At 32.5% G+C, this 19,998-nt stretch overlaps 1 protein-coding gene across 8 annotated transcripts in view; it reads right to left on the reverse strand.

Annotated features, from left to right (window-relative positions):
• The window catches only part of LOC105470416 (nectin cell adhesion molecule 3), a 129,303-nt gene that overhangs the window by 61,226 nt on the left and 48,079 nt on the right, over positions 1–19,998 (reverse strand). For 5 of the 8 annotated variants that reach the window (XM_011722403.3, XM_071092453.1, XM_071092454.1 and 2 more), the window contains exon 5: positions 15,988–16,139. In XM_011722403.3, the coding sequence (XP_011720705.1) occupies positions 15,988–16,139 (152 nt within the window). Of the gene's footprint in view, positions 1–5,682; positions 8,689–15,987; positions 16,140–19,998 lie in introns of those variants that run through there. The other 3 variants (XM_011722399.3, XM_071092452.1, XR_011620364.1) reach the window with 2 other exon arrangements.

A 19,998-nucleotide genomic window follows, 5' to 3' on the forward strand; every position in this document is an offset into this window, starting at 1 on the left:
TGATTCTAATTGAGGGGAAAAAAAGAGGTAAGTACTTAAGGTGTTAATAATTTAAGGGTATTAACAGTTGATGAAAACTAGTATGAAAGCAAAGGAGGTGCCTGAATCTTTTGCATTCAAGTATTTTGATGAAAATTGATAATTTAGCCCCAACACTGTTTCCCACATATCCCAGACGAAATAAACAAGTATTTTGGCGAAAACTGAGAATTTAGCCTCAACACTGTTTCCCGCATATCTCAGCCCAAATAAACACATACATACTACATAAATTCTGTATTCCAACCAAACCACTACACAGGAAAAAAATTAAGTGATCAAATGTATAAACACAGCATTTTTAAACACTAAGGTAGTTTACTGAGTGAATAACATGAAACATTACCATCAACCTAAGGAGATGTTCTACTAAGAGCAATATATGCTTACAAGAGGCAGAAAACAAGACAAAAATTATAGAATATTTACCATTAAAATACTGGTGCATGCATTGCTAAAAAGAAGACCAGTTTGCTGTTATCACAATAGTAACGGTAACTCGTATTCACTGGAAACTTACCTCCAAAAACAGAAAAAGAGCATTCCCCAACACAAGATTATACTGCCACATCTAATTAAAAGATAGCATGCACATGTCTTCTGGGGAAGATGTTTAAAAATCAACTAGCTACCAACCATAAAAAAATGAATATGGATATACGAAATGATTTACTTTTTGGAAAATAGTACACAAATATTATAGATAATAAAGTGAAGTTTTTAAATCATTCATAAATAATTTTTTAAAGTAAAGCTATTGAAACGTGTACACCTAATTCACATCTAAAAAAACTGAGACATGCCCTATTTTTTCTCTTCAGGCCCTTTGACAAAACTTTAGTGATGGCATCACAGGTTTATGTGTTGGTCTACAAAGTTATCTTCCCACCTTTGATTTGCTCCCATACTATATATTATTGTATTACCAATTTTCCCCCATAAATAATCCCATTCTCCAATTGTAACAGCCCCTTTAATGTTTATCTTCTCAATATGACTTATTAGCTTTTATATCCATCCAAACATTTATGTCTCACTACTTATTTATTTATTTGGATCAGGTCAGTCTCCTCAGCCTCTCAACCAAAAAATTACCCCAAGCACCTAGTATGTGTCAGGCCTTGTGCTAAGTGCCAGGAATGCAGGGATAAATTTTACGTGGTAATAGAGAGCAAAATCCCCCAAAGTAGAGTCAAAGAATCCACAAAATATATATCATCCAGTAAGTATAGAAATATTACCACTTATCTTTAAAAAAGACATTTCATGAAAATAATTGTTTACTAGTATATAATACATGGATTGGCATTGGTTGCTCCCCTTGTCCAAGTATCAGGTGTTTTCCTGTCACACAGAGCACCCACTATATCTATGGGGAAAGTGAAATGGGATAGTTCCAGAACAAAATTAAGTAGACAGCGCTTCACTTGGTTGTTCCTTCATGTCTTGTGACACGATTCATGAGAGCTCAGCAGAGTGAACTAGTGACTTATCTAGATTTAGCCAGTAATCAAACATGTAAAGGAAGAATTGTATGAGTGTCCCATGTGACAGGTAAAAAGCTAAGACACATGGACTCTGTGGAGGTATCAGTGCTAATCTACATGTTATATATTAGAAAGTATTTATTCCTAGTATCATTCCTGCAAATAATTGGCAAAAAAATCCCCACATAACACTAATAATACCGGTACTAATAACTGGCAATACAGATATCTTACTCTTAATACACAAATTTTATCTGTTAGCTACAGTATGAAGTAAAATTTGCATGGCAATCTAACCAGATGTAACAAGTCAACAACAACAACAACAACAACAAAAAAAAAAAAAAAAAAAAAAGATCAAATGCATCAGCAGACCAGTTAAAATATATTTACATTTACTCATTAACAATAAACCTCACCCTCTTACACTAAGCCTATAATGTGCTGAAAGAGTAGCTAATGTGAAGGAGACGTTATTGATTAGCAAGACATTGAACAATCAAATATCTAGGACATAAAGATACACTCTAAAAATAGTGGTTGGGATGAAAACTGTTAACATCCAAACAATGTACTTCTTCCATTTGAATCTATCTGAGGTGGCATTTTAGTTATCACATCTAAAACCCAAGTATCAACATACACTGACCATGATATGAGACCTTTCAATCACTGAATCAAAAGGTATAAAATTGAAAATAAAAAATGCATAAAGAACATTCAATTATGTAGTTTTACCAAAAATGTTTTAGTAATAAAAAAGTTAACTTTTAAAATAAAATGCAATCATACTGTTTCCCCCAAATCTTAGTTTTAGTGAGAAAAAATTAACATGTTAAATATATCATCAGATATCTAAAATTTCCATTTTTGAATATTTTATAATGCATGTAACAAACTGCTGTAGTAGCTCATGTATAATGGGAGTACATACTAATTTTGAGCTGGTACGTACACTTAAAGGAGTTTTCACTCATCTGGAGAAGAGGAGAAATAAAAACTAGAAGAAGATGTGAGGTTATGATAGACGAAGTTGATAGGAAACACCATGACAATTATTCAGACATCTATGATATGGTAAAAGAACAGGGTTAATAGATCTAGGCATTGAGCACCAAATGACAGCTAATATCACACACAAAAAAGTAGGCATTATATGCTTTCTGATGGAAAAACATAGCACCACTTACGTATGATGTAATCTTGCCTTCAAATTAAACCTCAGTCTAACCAAGGCTCTAGATCTCACTACCAATTTACAGTAAACACAGAGGGATGTGTGTGGAATGCAAATGGGACTTTAAACCAGAAAAATTTAGAACAAATGAAGCAGTTTCTTTAAGAAATAAATTGCAAGGGAAAATGGGGTGGGGGGTAAACAGAGTAAAAGATATTTCTATCAATCACCATGAATGGATCATATTTGGAAAACCTGATTAAAACTGCAAAATACATATGATTAGAAATTTGAATGCTCACAATACAATGTTAGGGAATTATTATTAATTTTTGGTATAATAACGATACTGTGGTTTTTAAAATGGTCCTTATCTTTCAGAGCTATATACTGATTTATTTACAGATGAAATAAAACCAGGAGGGATTATATAGGTAGGGGTCTAAATGGAATAAGACTGACCAGGAATTGATGATAACTGAAGCTAGTACATGGAGGTCCATTTCATTATTCTGTCCTATTTTTGTATAATTTTCCATAACAAGAAGTTTTTGTGTTGTTGTTGTTTAGGTTTTCCTTTTTTAAAGAGAGGCCAAGTCACCTAGATCCTACTTTTGGCTTTTAGATAAAACTGTCACTTTACAATTAGGTTTTCCCTGGGATATTTCTCGTAACTGAGACTGTACAACTTGCATTATTATGTCTATGTAGAAATACTATGCATATAAGGAATTGAGGCTCTAAACTATTCTCAAGTTTTGAAGATTACATTATAAAGTTATTGCTCTAAAAGGTCATTGCTCTAAAAGGTCACTTTCAATCAGCTTCATTAGCAACCAGCCAGAAAAAGCAGCAGCTACTAATTAAAAGGCAAATGAAACAAGATATATCCCAAAAATGAATCATGTTTTATCCTTCTAAATTGAAATAAACATAACTGTCACGAAGGTTCAAGAAAATAAATGATACCTAAGGGAATACAAGGCAAAGCTTTTGTAAACAATTTTGGTTTCAAGCTCTTGATAAAAACCTAACACTACTCAAGTCAAAGTGGTCAAGTCAAAGTATATATGTACTTCACAAAAAAGCAGATGACTGGACTATAACAGAAAAAAATATATATATATAAACAGAAAGCATTTTAAAAAAACAGATAAAAGTTGGTTTACTGTGCAAACCCCTCAAAGACTGTTTCATGCATGAATTTTTTTATTGGAATACCAAGAAGGGAACAAAACAATCCAGTCTAACTGTGTATTATCAAAGAAAAACCCTGGTCAAAAATAGTTTAAAAAATACAGTTTAAAAAGCCAGAAATAGGAAACAAAGTGATGCATCACAAGGTGATTATAAACAATTCAAAGCAATGGCATTTCTAATCAAAGTAGCTCACAAAAATAAGTAAAAAAAAAAAAAATGTCAACTTAAGAAATACCTTATAAAGTGTTAATTCCAAATTGAAAGCAATATATAAAATTTGACTTATGCCAAAGTAATAGCAAAAACATCTAAAATGGGTTTTAAGAGCTACAGCTACAGAGATAAGATAATTTATAACTATGGAGAACGTTAATTCATGACTGGGAATTAAATGGTTAATTAAAAATCAAATATTATAGTTAATGCATGCTGGGCTTAATACCTAAGTGATGGGTTGATTTATGTAGTAAACCACCATGGCACGTTACCTGTGTAACAAACCTGCACATGCACCCCTGAACTTAAAAGTGGAAGAAAAAAACCCAACCACCTAAAAACAAAAAACAAAACAAAAAAGGACAAAATCATACAGTGGCCCACACGCCAACTATCCTCGACCTGATATTACAGTCTTGTTTTAGGAAAACAGGTTTCTGATTCCCACAAATCATTTTAATTACACTTTGATAATTAAAATAAACTAGGTTACACACACACACACTTTAACAAATATAATGATCATTATACAAACACACACATACACACATTTAGTAAATATAATGAGGACAAAGAAGGTAACACAGAGCAATGAACTTATTACAGAAATATGCCTCTAAATAACTTTTTAAACTTTTATTTAAAGATTTCTTGCATGGCTACTGGGGCTAACACCTAATACACAGGTTGGTTAAAAAAGAAACAAACAAAAAAACCAAACAAAATAAAAAAACCACCAAACAAAACCAAACCAAAACTTAGCGCTGGTACAAACTAAAACCCAAACCCAAACACAATATACGAAAAATTTGAGAAAGGAGCTGTTTATGAAGGATGCATTTTCTAATTAACAAGTAAACAGGAAAGACAATTCAATCTACAATCTACTCCCCTATTAGAATTAAAAATTCAAATTGGGTACCATTTATTCCTTTCTTATATTTTACATTGATTACTTTCATACATAAACTTACTTGTTCATATACTGTGTTTTAGCAGTATTTATCAAAAACAAACTCAAATCAGATGTCTTCACATTTAAAATGACTACATTTCTTTTTATTTCTGTACTTATACACTGTACTCCTACAGTTCCTTAATGCAAAATATTTAGCCATGGGTTATCTTATAAAACTTTCCTGTATACGGCTATTAGAAGCAACACTTACTACTGAAAAACCTTAATAGTTTCCTTAATATTAGACTTAGCAAATAGAACCCTACTAGGCACATGGTAAAATACTAAATCTTTCAACTCTAAAGCACTTCTCAAATATCACTTTTAAAAGTTAACCCCTAGCCTACTTTAGTTTCAATGTATTTTAATAAAAATGGCAGAAAAAATAAGAGTTGTATTCATCTTCATTATATTATTGAAATATTTTAACCAGTATGAAAGAAAACTCTCAAGTGAATTTACAAAAATGCAAAAACAGTTCAAACCATATGAAAGAAATAAATATAAATATGGCAAAAAATAGTACAAATATATATTTTTTCAAGATAGCAGAACTTTCATATATACCTGTCAAATAGCTATGAATATCACTGGAATTCAAAAACTAATTTAGCAATATGTTTATTTAATGACTATTCATGTTTTCAAACAAGTTTCTATGTACAGTAAATATACATAAAGTTCTAATAAACAACAGTGCAATGCTTCCCAAAGTGTTAAGCACTAGTATCAAGATTCTTCTAACACAGAAACCTTCTAGTTTGCCAAATGATTGGTTTAAGGATACAGAATATGTCAAATACTCACTTGTGGTTTTCCAGGTCACACTCTCCCGCCAAAAAAACACAAAAGAAACAAACAAACAAAAAAACCCACTCACACACACAACCTCAATGTAAAAGGAAGTTCATAACTCGTATTTATATTTTTGAAATATATTTCTTAAAATACATTGCTAAATTCCTTCAGATGTATACTCCAGTTCAGATTTATATAGAATCCTAAATGTGATTATTCTGTTCAGATCCATACAGTATTTCAAACCATTATTTTTAAAAGATGAAATTTTGATTTAAAAAAAAAGTCATAGTTTTTACATCTTTCATGGGAAGAAATTTTAGACCCATCTTTCTTCTGGCCACCTCATCAATGATATTTAAATTAAAAATAAACTTACGTCAATAACAGTGTTTTATCAAAAAGTTTTCTTCCAAAAACTTGTACCTAAAAAGCTGTAGTATTTGTATATAAGTGATTAACCATATTAAAACCCAGACATTTGTAAGAAGATATAAGTGAACTTTATTTACCTGTATCCTTAACCTGATACTATAGTCTTATACTAAGTATTACTTTTGGGAAGAGAAATAAAATAGGTTTCTAATTTCCACAAAATAGTGCTAGTTATAATGAAGAAAACTAGTTTATAATCCTTCAGAATAAGCCTTCCACTATTTGCAAGATACTATGAACATGTTAGAATTTTACCCCCTAAATGTTTTAGATTTGATGAATATTGAGAAAGGGCTGGTTGGGAGGGTTTAAAAAGTACCTACTACTTTGCCTTTTTATTAACAAAATAATATATTTATGATTCTCCTACTAACTTCCACTTCATTGCACTGGCAATGTAGTCACTTTTTCAAATGACTTATCAATAGAAAAACATATCCTTTCAGCTTCAAAATAGTTGTCATTATTATAATTTTGTAAGACTCCACTGTAGAAGCAATTTAATTACCTTACAAACAAAAAGCACATTTAAAGTTTAGGTAACATTTCTTTCTCAAAAGATAAATGATTCAGAAGGAATATACATAATTATGTAATAAACAAAAACAAAAACCTCATGTTTCCAGTTTTAATTGTAAAAACAAAAATCTTAAAATACATACATAAACTTAGGAGGAAAAAGGAGATGAATGCCAATATCCATTAGCAAATGTCACCAACTGATTCTATACTTTAGATTTTTCTAGTTAAATCCAATGTTTCCAAGTTTACTCTAAAATTTTCTTTGTATACATTTACCCGTTTGAACATCAACATTAAATAACTAAAACAAGATGGTCTAGAAAATTCTTTCTATAGATTGTTGGCTGAAATGTCTCATTTCTAAAACTAGTACCTCAGTATTCTGAAATGCTCTCTCTGCATCTTTTCATTTCTATTAGTATGTTTAGGACATAAAGCATTAAAATAAGGCTACTGCTAATGTGCCAAAATCCATGTTCACATGACAATATAAGAATTGTTTTCCAAAAAGGAAAAAAAAAACTAATAATTATCACGTTTGAAAGGCATGTATTTTATTACTCTTGTAGGTATTTTGGACAAAAATATTGACCAGCTAATTATGCTCTTCCACACATCATGTTCACTGAGTTTACTACCACAGTTTTAGTGCAACAAAATATCTTTGAAAAGCCACTCTACAGTAATTATGGCAAGGCTCATTAATATGCAGAGGTAAAGATTTCATTTGTATAGAAACTTAGAAAATAATGTTTGAAAAGGAAAGCCATTCCATCAGGCTAAATATTTTTTGTATATTAAAAAATATATATAAATATTTCTTGAATTAGTTTTATAGTCAATTTTGATGCAGTGTCATTGAGTGGTGATAAATTTTGAGAGGTATATGTTAAACAAACATACTTGAGATTATTGTCTTAGGTAAACATTTAATACACAATGTCAAGGTAGTTCCCTTTTTTAAAAATTTTTGTACCAAATAAGTCATACATTTAATGTTGACATTTCTTCTTACCTGTGTGCCTCACACCAATAAAGTACTCTGCATTAAAATTTAAATCTTGAGACAGTAGTACAGCATTGAAAAAAAATTGTAAAGCAGCTTAGATACACTGAACTCAGATTTTACATTTTCATTTGTCAGATTAGAATATAAAAAGCTTGAAAATCAACTTGAAAAAGCTTATTCTTCCTCAAGAAAAAGTATGAACAATCTGAAAATGATCAACTAGTATGAATGAACATTGTACATAGTTAAGTCACATTCAGTGGTTGCTAAACATACCACTCCCTCCTGGAAATTACGGAACCATCTACATGTGAAACTAAGTCATCTTCATTTTCATCATAATGTTCATCACTGACGAACTTCATTCCCATTTTTAGATCTTCATAATAATCCATTGGTCTTTCAAACCTATTGAGATTTTCTACATTGTTCCACTGAGTTTTTTCAGGCTCCTCTATATAGTCTTTACGTATTAGATTGTTCACTGGATTTTTGTTTTCTTTTTTTACACTATCTGGGTAAGAATCAAGCTCATCTTGTTGAAGAACATCTATTTGTGATTCTTTTTGCATATCTGATGGTGGAATGTAGTTCTTGGCAAAGTAGTCTCCACGAAACGTCCGTCTTCTCCTATAGCAGAATATTCCAGCCAAAACACTTACAAGTACTATGAAGAGAGCCCCACCCACTACACTAGCAATGATCGTGGCAATTGTGTCATCCTTAATTGTTGCCAAAGTTGACAATGGGAAGGGCAATTTTTTAGGTTCTGTTGCTAGATCCTCGATGTCAGCAGTTGAGGGATGCCACTGAATTGTAGGCTGAAGGGTGGTAGTAGTAGGAGGATCTAATGGAAACAGTAAAGACAGAGAAGACACAGAAAGGCAAAGAATGTCAATGCAGGCTGATTCAGCAGCATGTTGACAAGACAGCACAGTTAATGAATATATATTCATAGTAACAATAGTTTTTCATTCTTAATTTGATTAAGATTAGAATGTAGTGGTACTTATCCATTTAAAAAGAAAACAAAACTGACATTTAGTCAGTCACCAATAAAGAGAAAGGAATAAAACCTATGGTGTAAACCTATGTTGTAATTCTTCCATTCCAAGTTTATGAGTGATACTGTACTCTAGAAAAGAGGAACTTATTTTTTTTAAAGAAGAGTATTACTTAAGCGTCCCATTACATAGCCGGTTTAAAAATTACTATAACAAAAAAGTAAATCAAATAATTCAAATGTACATTTTCTTAGCCAGTAGCTCAAGAAAATAAAAAGAATAAAAAAGTTAAAGTTTTTCTCAATATCCATTTTACCTACCAATAATATGGTTTATTTTTATAAGAGCTGAGCATATCTTTGAAAGAATGAAAAACTATAGACTCTTGTTAAGTGGGCATAGTATAAGCTGTTGGTTTAATAATTCTCTCAAAAATATTTTCTTTAAATAAAAAAGCTCAAAATTTTTGGAAGGAGATATATAGTAAATACTATTATTTAGTAATTAAAAAAATAAAAAAGCATATGCTTAAACTTATGTTAGCCTGATAGGCTATTATCAAATGAGACTAATAGACAAAGTAAAAATATGTTATAAAGTAATTAAAATATCATCGCCATGTCTAACACCCTATGAGCAAGTTATCTAAACATTCAGAAATTTAAAAACTTCAACTATATCTGCAAAATTTTATGTCACTACTTTAGGATGGAGTCTCAAAAAGAATAGCTAATATTTTAGAGAGAACATTCTAATAATATTTAAATATTAGATGCCAATGAACCTGTGTATCGACATTAGATAATAGAGTAAATAGCCAGTAATATTAAAAAGCAACTAAACATAAATAGCAAAAATTAAAGACTGGTTAATTATCAATTAAGTAGTATTTATAGGTCATGTAACACAAAACTGTAGAGTTTGAAGAAAGGATAAGTTTAAAAATATTGTTTCCTTCACAGTGAAAGAAATAAATGACCCAAATGGTAATCTCCTATAATTAATTTTTAATGAGTGATACTGATAAAGCTTTAAAAAATGATTGTTAGAAAAATACTAAATCTACATGGGGTAAGTTATTCTAATATTACAAGCTAAAGAAAAATACTTACTGAACAGGTTTCATCACGGAATGCCATATGTATAGAATGTGGTAAAAATTTAGCAAGTACAGTATAAAATTTAATAAGTACAATATAACTAATTTTCTATGAGTTTAAATTTATAATCGGTAACCCTGTCAAGTACTTTCAGATGAATATGAGTTATCAGAGTATATTTAAGTGAATCAAGGAAGTTTTAATTTATGAAAACATTCACTAATGGAACAAATTAAATCTCAAGAAAACAAGTGTAGAATTGAAGGATCATGTCTAGTATAAAAGTAGTAAAGTCTCACATCATTCAACTTCACAGCATTAGAACATTAAAAATATAGACTAAAAATGAAATCATTTGTAAGACAATTCATGTATTTTCTGAGGAAGCAGGAGTACTGGGAAAGTCAACTTTAATGTATTGAATGTCATCCTTATAATGATTCGCAAAGAAAAAAAATTACAATAAAATGGCATCAGCATATTTAAAGTAAAAATCTAATTATTTATAATTTGCTTTTCTGCCAGTAGAGTTTTAAAGTTTTTCATGGTTCTTTATATGCTAGTTTTTTTCAGAACAGTGACTATACTTGAGCTCTCACCAAATAAGACACATTTTTACCAAGTATCCTAAATAATGAAACCCTAACATTTATTACTTCTACTTGCAAATTTCTTTATATGAACACAAATGGTCATCTATTGTCCATTTCACTCAGATTTAACAAAATACAGCTTTGAGAAAAATCTAACCAAAAGGATTATTTTAAAATCTTATTTTTGTTCATGGTTCTAGAAATGTTTCAACCCACCATCCCACTCCTTAATCAATGTTTAAAAAAAAAAACTGAGCCTCACTAGTAATGTCATTCTATGAAAGAAAGGACATTTAGTACTTCATTATTTTGCCTTTTAAGCAATGGAAATATGACAATGCATACAAAATATTTCTTCCGTTTTCTAATTTACAATGAGAGTCACAATTATTATAAGGCAGGATTATTTTTAATCACCATATCATGATGTTAAATCCTTCCCAAAAGCACTCCTCATTTTTCAGTTAGATATTATTTTTCATACTCTTTGCCGACTGTGTGATAAATGAGTATATAATGGACATAATGACTTTCATAGTTCTTCTCACCCAAATGAAGAACTTTAAGTTTCCTTTTCTAATGAATTCTGCCAAACCATAAAACAAGTCATGTAATGCCCCATAAAAGGCATATTTCAGTCTTCTAAGGTATATTTTCAGTGTCATAAAAATTAATTGGCTTATTTTTCTTTTAGACTATCATATGGGTTATTTAAATATATGAAATAAATGCATTTTAAAGTTTAAGGACTGCTAAGTAAGCAAATTCTTAAGTCTGACACTACACTTGGATCCTAACATCAATATGACCTGAAATTCAAGTTTTGCACAGGAATAAGAGTTTTAGACATAGTGGCACTTATTTGACATATCAAAATTTGCTTTTCTAAATTTAAAGAGAAGTAACAGGTGTTAAGGGAAAAATATACATCAAAAGCAAACCAGAAAAACACAATTTCCAGTAGTCAGTAAGTACTAGTCAAAGAGCTACTATACCCCTTGAGAGTATTACTATTATATAATAGAGTACAATTTAATAACTGAGGTTGGATATTGCAATCCTAAATCAAAAACCTCTTATCCAAAAATCTTACATTTATCAATATGGGAAAATGTGTAACAAAATTAAGAACAATTTCCCTCAGAGTTGCTTATTCTGTTCTGAGCAGAACTTTCATCTCTAGTCCTAAGATGCATTTATTTAACATATATTAAAAATAATTTCTCAAATTTTTAAATATCTATTTTAATACTGAGGTAAAATTTTTTTCCTAGAGGACAATGAGTACATGCAACAATGAAAAGGATTAATTGGTCATTTATTTTGTGAATTGTGGCTTCTTACTCTTGTAAAAGCCCACTAAGTTTTACTAAATAATCATTCTGGAAAGGCAGCATTATACCTAGGGCACCTGACATACTTCAAGCAGTTGTTAGATGAGTTAACTAATCTCAGCATAGTATGCTGTATTACAGACTCTGGATAAAAAAGTAAAGTCTAACTATTGATTACTAAAAAAAAAAAATTCTCGGCTGGGCACGGTGGCTTATGCCTGTAATCCCAGCACTTTGGGAGGCCAAGGCAGGTGGATCATGAGGTCAGGAGATTGAAACCATCCTGGCTAACACGGTGAAACCCCGTCTCTACTAAAAATACAAAAAATTAGCCGGGTGTGGTGGTGGGCGCCTGTGGTCCCAGCTACTCGGGAGGCTGAGGCAGGAGAATGGCGTGAACCTGGGAGGGAGAGCTTGCTGTGAGCCGAGATCGCGACACTGCACTCCAGTCTGGGCGACACATGTGTGAGATTCCGTCTCAAAAAAAATAATAAATAAATAAAATAAAAAATTCTCTGCTGGGCACGGTGGCTCACATCTGTAATCCTAGCACAATGGGAGCCTGAGGCCGGTGGATTACCTGAGCTCAGGAGTTTAAGACCAGCCTGGGCAACACAGTGAAACCCCATCTCTACCAAAATACAAAAAATTAGTCGAGCATGGCAGCATGTGCCTGTAGTTCCAGCTACTTGGGAGGCTGAGGCAGGAGAACCGCTTGAATCCGGGAGGCAGAGGTGGCAGTGAGCCAAGATAGCGCCACGGTACTCCAGCCTGGGCAACAGAGCAAGCCTCCATCTCCAAAAAAAAACCCCCCCAAAATTATGTCATATAATGCCACTTCTTCGAAAGTGCTGAAACTGTGATTTTGTTCATATTTACTCAAAATTTGAGTTCCCTTTTTAAGTTACATGAAAGCAGACTCTGGATTTGTAAATTGATTCCTGATTGTTTTATTCTCAAATTTATTCATTCATGCAACAAAACTTTATTGAACACCTATCATATGCTAAACATCATTGTAGATAATGGAAATATGGCAGTAATTAAAGCAGGCTTTATGTTTAGACTTATGTTCTGAGGGTAAAAACAGAGAAGCATATAAAAAACAATAAAATTTACATGGCAATAAGTGCTAAAAAGAAAAAGAAGGGGACCAATAGTAGTAAAGGGGTGAGAAGGGAGGGTATTTTATTTCAAATATAATCATGAAGAAAGACCTCGCTGAAAAAGGTGAAGGTGAAGGCCTTAAGAAATGAGGTAAAGAACTCAGATGATCCCTGGTAAAAGCATTCCAAGCAGTGAAAACAGTTACTGTAAAAGACTCTGAGGTAGGAATGTGCCTGCTATGTTCGAAGAACAGCAAGGAGTCCAGTAGTGACTCATCCAATGAGCAAAACATGTAAGAAATGAAGTTAGAGAGATCATCTGGAAGGAGGGCTTGTATGGAGTCTTGTAAGTCCAACTGTAAGGATTTGGTTTTCATTGTGGGTAAAATGGGAAGCCCATGGAAGGTTTTGAGGAGAGGAGTGACAAGAGCTGACATGTCCTTTAAAAGAACCACCCTAGCTGTTCATTTGCTGAGAAACTGAAGGGGGACAGAGGCAAAGGAGGGAGATTAAATGGTTATTGTAATAGTGAAGTAAGAGTGGCTTATGGCTTAGACTAGTGTGTAGTAGCAGTAGTAGAAGAGTTGAAGAACTGGTAAGATTCTGCATTTAACATAATGGAAGAGCTGGTATTGATTTGTTAATGAACTAACTAGGGTGTGAGAGAAAAAGCAAAATCAAGAATAACTATCAAGGGTTGTATCCTGAACAAATGTGAGGAAAGAAGTACCAGTAACTGAAAGAAGGAAGATGGGTACAGAAATATGTTTGGTATCAAGGAGCAACAGAAACATCAGGACCTCTGTTTTGAATGTGTTAAGTTGTAAATACCTATTAAACTACTACATAGAGTTAATGATCATTAATAGGCAACTGGACACACAAGTCAAGAGTACTTAACACTGAACTCAGAATGATAAAAGAGTATAAATCTAGGATACCATTAATTAAATCAGTACATACAAAAGCATCCAAAATGAGTCTGGATATTTATTAATTTATTTAAAATTTTTTTTTTTTTTTTGAGACAGTTTCGCTCTGTCATGCATGGTATGATCTGGGCTCAGTGCAACCTCTGCCTCCCAGGTTCAAGCGATTCTCCTGCCTTAGACTCCTGAGTAGCTGGGATCACAGGCGCATACCACCTTGCTGGCTAATTTTTGTATTTTCAGTAGAAACAGGTTTTCACCGTGGTGGCCAGGCTGATCTCAAGCTCCTGACCTCAGGTGATCTGCCTGCCTCAGCCTCCCAAAGTGCTGGAATTATAGGTGTGAGCCAACACGCCCAGCCAAGCCTTGATATTTAAATGATTACATAGACATATTGAGTCTAAGGTTTACAAGTAATAACCCACACCAAATTGTACAACAGACACACAAAATAAACAGTCCTTAAGTATATTTTAACTATGCATTTCCCTGGCTTATTCTCTAATTAAAGAGAGAGAGAGTAATATACTAATATGTAACCTCATTCAGATTTCCAGCTAGGCATAGTAGCTCACGCTTGTAATCCCAGCACTTTAGGAGGTAGAGGTGGGCAGATCACTTGAGCTCAGAAGTTCAAGACCAGCCTGGACAACATAGAGAGACCACCCCCGTCTCTACAAAAAATACAAAAATTAGCTGGGCATAGTGGTGCCCAGCTGAGACCTGTAGTCTCAGCTACTAGAGGCTGAGGTGAAGGACTGCTTGAGCCTGGGAGGCAGAGGTTGCAGTGAGCTGAGATCACACCACTGCACTCACTCCAGTCTGGGCGACAGAGCGAGACCATGTCTCAAAAAAAAAAAAAAATACAGATTTCCACCAAAGCACTGATAATGGCAGAAAGGGCTAGGGATGTATACAGTTCTAAGCTTCTTGCTAGAGTCACGCCAAAAAAAAAAAGTTTGCACCTCTATAATGTGCCAGGCACAATGCTCACTGCTGAGTATACAGTCATGAATAAAGCAAGCACAAACTGCTGAATTGTGAAGATAAATAATAAGCAAGGAAATGAGCTAACAACTAAAAACTGTGGTGAGTGCTGTAAGACAATAACACATTAATACATGGTACTGTTCTTAGACTGATCACACAAGGACGGAGAATATAACACTTAAGGAAGCACAAAATTTCGCCAAAACCTCTAATTTATCTAGTTTTAGATTTGAACAAAGGTAAAACCCTTAACTATTTATTCCATAATTACCACACAAACCTGTGTTTCTTAGGTTCTCTTCCTTTTCCCTCTTAATTTTCCATTTGTTAGACAGGAAGATGGCTACATTCTTGTAATCAGTAAGGAGATGCTCAAAATATTTTATTGAATTTTTATAAATAAGCATTCAATTGATAATTTATTACTTGCAGCCACAACAAGGAAAAGATGTATTTTTAGCTATTTTATGAATGCCAAAATTTATACTCAGCCAAATTAACAAAAATATTCACAGTGACACAAACAGAATGTGAAAAATCTAAGCTATCAGTGGTTGAAGGACAATAAAAAACATCATACATTTTATTTCATTAACACATTTTAAGTAGCATTCCTGTTTCACCTCTTGGTAACACAATATGGTATAGTCCCATATTAAGTGGGAAACAATGTTATTTCACAAGCGAAGTCATCAAATTTAATATTCCATTTTATTAAACAACTGTGTACAAAGTGGCCATCAAAGCAAAAGAAAAAAAAATCACTATTTGTTCTTAAAGATAAAATAATCTAGAAAGTCATACTATGTATTAGAGAAATAGTACTGTTGAACTGAAAAATTAACTATATGTACAGGCATCAAAATGTATATAAACTTGTTGCATAGACACTGACATTTTAATAAGGGATGTCACATTACATACCTATCTCAGGATAGGGTTATTTTATCATATTCCTTTTAGATTATTTGGAAAAATGCCACTCTGAGGAACTGTTATCTTTACAAGTATAAATAATTGCAGCATACTGTTATTATGATTATTCAGAAATATTTTAAATAACCCATTTTGTAAGCAGATAGTAACTTACCTGAAATGTAGATGACTTTTTGGTCACTTCTTTGACCAAGGGAATTGGTCACTTTACAGATATAAACACCAGAATAGTTGAAAGTCAATGGATGGACAAAATGAAGAGTATTGTCTGAAGCCAATAAACCATCAGGCCATTGTCCATCCAACCTAGATTTTAAAATGCATAAAATTATTTTAAATATCTTCAGACTATATTTATTGACAGCTAGTTAAAATGAGACATTATATGTTTGAGATACTAGTCAAAATAAAAAAGCATCTTTTAGACAAAATTCAGTATGAAAGTATAAAAAAAGTAACAAATTTTCATTTTAATAAAGATGAACTAATAAAGGCCATTAAGAACACCCATTCTTCCAAAATAGCAGTCCATGTAAGAGTGGCACTGCCAACATAATAAAACAGCAGAAAAGCAGAGAAAAAATACAATTAAAAAAGTTTTATTCAGAAAACTGGAAGTTAGAAAAACATACTATTAGAAGACATACATACAGTATCAAGTAAATTAAAATTCTCATTGAATCAGAGATCTATTCATGACATATCTACAATTTTCTTCATGCAAAGTCATCCAACTTAAATACATAATGTTTTAGCACCCTCTATAACACATTTATAGAGCATCATTTAATGCTAATGCAAACAGACACTGTGCTCCATCCAAAGATAGTTTCTAAAGCAGCAAAATGGGTCTTCTTATAAAATAATTTCATGTGTAAGGTGGGCATCTGTGACAATAAAAACCAAGACACCATGTGGTATCAATAATAAGTCTTTTAAACAGTATTTACACTAGTTTGGCTAAGAGGTCCTATACCTAGTATACATAGTGCTCTAAATCATGTAGAGTCCCACTATGAGAACTCTAAAGCCATTCACTGTAATGGAACTAAGCACACTGCTAAAAATCACTTTTCTAACCAGAGGATACCAAAAAATAAAAAAATAAAAAAAATAACAAATAAGTGTTTTTAAAGCTTAAGGTGGTTTTTTTTTTGTTGTTGTTTTTGTTTTTTATTAAAGTAAGAGGATAAGGCCGGGCACAGTGGCTCAGACCTGTAATCTCAGCACTTTGGGAGGCTGAGGCAAGCACATCACTTGAGGTCAGGAGTTCGAGACCAGCCTGGCCACCATGGTGAAACCTTGTCTCTAAAAAAATACAAAAATTAGTTCAATATGGTGGTGGGTGCCTGTAATCCCAGCTACTTGGGATGCTGAGGTAGGAGAATCACTTGAACCCAGGAAGGAGAGGTTGCAGTGAGGCAAGATGGCACCACTGCACTCTAGCCTGGGTGACAGAGTGAGACTCTGTCTCAAAAAAAAAAAAAAAAAAGAAGATTAAAAAGTCAAGTAAACCTAGGTCTCAACTACTACAGTTTAGGCTAAGTAGATTTTCAAAAAGTTTATTCACTTATTCCTTCATTCAATTACTAGGAGCCCACTATTTGCCATACTCTGCTTTGCTGGTGGTGCTGAGATATAGAAGTAAATAAAACATAGTCTCTATTTTCAATTATGTAAGTACATAGAAGATTGATAAATTATTACACAGGGAATAAGAACAATAATAAAAATGTGGAAAGAAGCAAATCAACACCAAAGAATAGATAGAATAATTTTGTTTTGCAATCTCGAGTGCAGTGAGTGGTAAAATAATCTGTAAAATCTTTTAGAGTTGATAGTACTTTAATTCAGCACTGAAGGATAAAGATAATATGCTTACATGGCTTAAGAAACAAAAATAAAAGCACCCAACCTTTTCCTTTAGAAGGCTTTGGAAAGAAAATTTTTGCAAGTATTGGCTTTCAAAAGGTAAATTCTTTCTACAAGAATAACAATGAAAATAAATTATATATGTCTTAACAATTACCTTTGTACTTTGGGCTCGAAGTTTTAATCCCTTTAATTCTCTGAGAAATTGTAAAATGACTTAGAGTGAGAAATATCTAAATATCACATTAAACCTACAACAAAAGCATATTCTATGCCCTTGTGTCTAGGTTACATGACTTATATTCATTGTCTGTACCTCACAAAAACTCTACGAAGTAGTTATTGGCAAGGAAATTTAGGGTTAGAGGGGTTAAATGACTTACTCAAAAAAGACATATAGAAGTTAAGACACTGGGATGAGAATCCACAATTCTACAGCTTTTAGAAATATTCTATCAAATAAAAATCTTAACTAATGATTGCTTCCCATTTTTTTAAAATGTAAATGAAAATTTTTCTCTACCTTTAAAATAGTATCTATGCTTAAAGACAACTGATTGACCACATATAGTGCTTCCTAACTCCCATAAAATCCCACCAGAAAGAGAACAGAAATTAAAAAGTTATTAAAAACCTTAGAGGAGAAAACAGGAGGCAGAATTCAACAGACAAGATGTTTCAACAAACTTTCCAAAGACAGAAAATAGATTTAAAAAACAATATATGCCTTAGGTCAGTGTTTCTCAACCCAGGGATGCTTCAAAACATCCTACAATTCACAGGACTGCCCACTACAAAAAATAATTTCGGCCTAAAATATCAATAGTGCCAAAGTTGAAAAGTTGTACTTTAGGGTGAAGGGTTGCCTATGAAAAGCACATGGATGAGAAAGCAGCCAATTTGGTCCAAATAATCAAACAAAAATTTTGGAGTTCAACTCAGTGTACCTCAGAAAACTAGAAGGAGGCCAAGAGCAAGTTAAAAGATACACCACAAAACAACAGATTCCTCCCGACTCTGTACAAATACCAGACATTTATCTCTTGGGCAAAAAAATGGAGGTTAATTCTAGAAATAAACTGAATGGTCACAAAATAAAGACTTCCACTCTTCTATTAGTGATATCTGGAGTCTCCCCAGGAAAATAATCACATCTCTACCTGATCACTCTAAGTGGACTCTAATGAGCAATCCCCACTACAGAGAGAGCATCCACTAAGCATTTTATTTTAATGCTTCACTGTGAAAGACTAAACAACCAACAAGATTAAGAAATATCTACATAATGAAAGACCAAACCAAAAAAAACAAAAGAACTTGGAGGGAAAAGAGACAGTATGTAGAAAGCAGAAAATACTCTCTGGGGAAGAAGTAACACCAGTATCCCTGGGAAGAAACAAGAAAGACACTACACTCATAAAATAAGAAAAGGGTGCTATGAAAACAATGTATTTTTATAGTTGGCGTATTTTCAGTTTATAAGAGCATCTTCTCATTCTCCAAAGAATATTCAATGAGAAGATGCTCCATCTCATGAGAAGATGCTCTTAAAAACTGAAAACAGGCCAAAAATTTTTTTTATATCATTAAGTCAATGGAAAATTTTTTTAAAAATCAAGAAAAACTTCTAGGAAGAATAAGACCATCTGAAAATATAAAAGAAAGGATATTTATTATACAATAAATAGGAGTTCCAAAAAGAACGAACAGGAATAAGAAAGAGGGAAACGACCAAAAAATAAGAAAATTATTCAAGTTGATAGATACATCTGGAGATCAAAATGGGCCCTAAATACTGACAAAATATGAATAAAAACCTTGTTATAACAGTTTGAAATTTCAGAGAAAGAAAATTATGCACATAGTAACTACACAAGTAAAAAGAGGCAAATATTAGCCAATGGGAAAACAAATGGCTATAGACAAGAGAAAACAGAAGTCTGGTATATGTCTTAGCTTTTTGTAACATTTACCTGCCCTAGAGAAGCAAACAGTGATTACTGAGTTTAACTAAAAATCGCTAAAATTTCATTCGGACTATGAAAGGTAGGAATGTGTGTATATGGGTGTGTTTGTAAATGAAGAAGTAGACATAAAATTATAATTATTTATCTAAGAAGTCAACAGACAATATTAAAAACTATTAAGTAGTAGCAGCCTAAGACCTCTGACTGCAACTAACCACAAGAAACTGCTAAAATTGCTTAAGTAGCCTCAAAAGATCAGAACTGAGGGGGTAGGAAGGTGGGGACAGGTAGGGCAGGATAAGACAGAAAATTTAATTAAAATTTTC

The sequence above is a fragment of the Macaca nemestrina genome, chromosome 2 (genome assembly GCF_043159975.1).
Source record: "Macaca nemestrina isolate mMacNem1 chromosome 2, mMacNem.hap1, whole genome shotgun sequence".
Taxonomy (NCBI): Eukaryota; Metazoa; Chordata; class Mammalia; order Primates; family Cercopithecidae; genus Macaca; species Macaca nemestrina.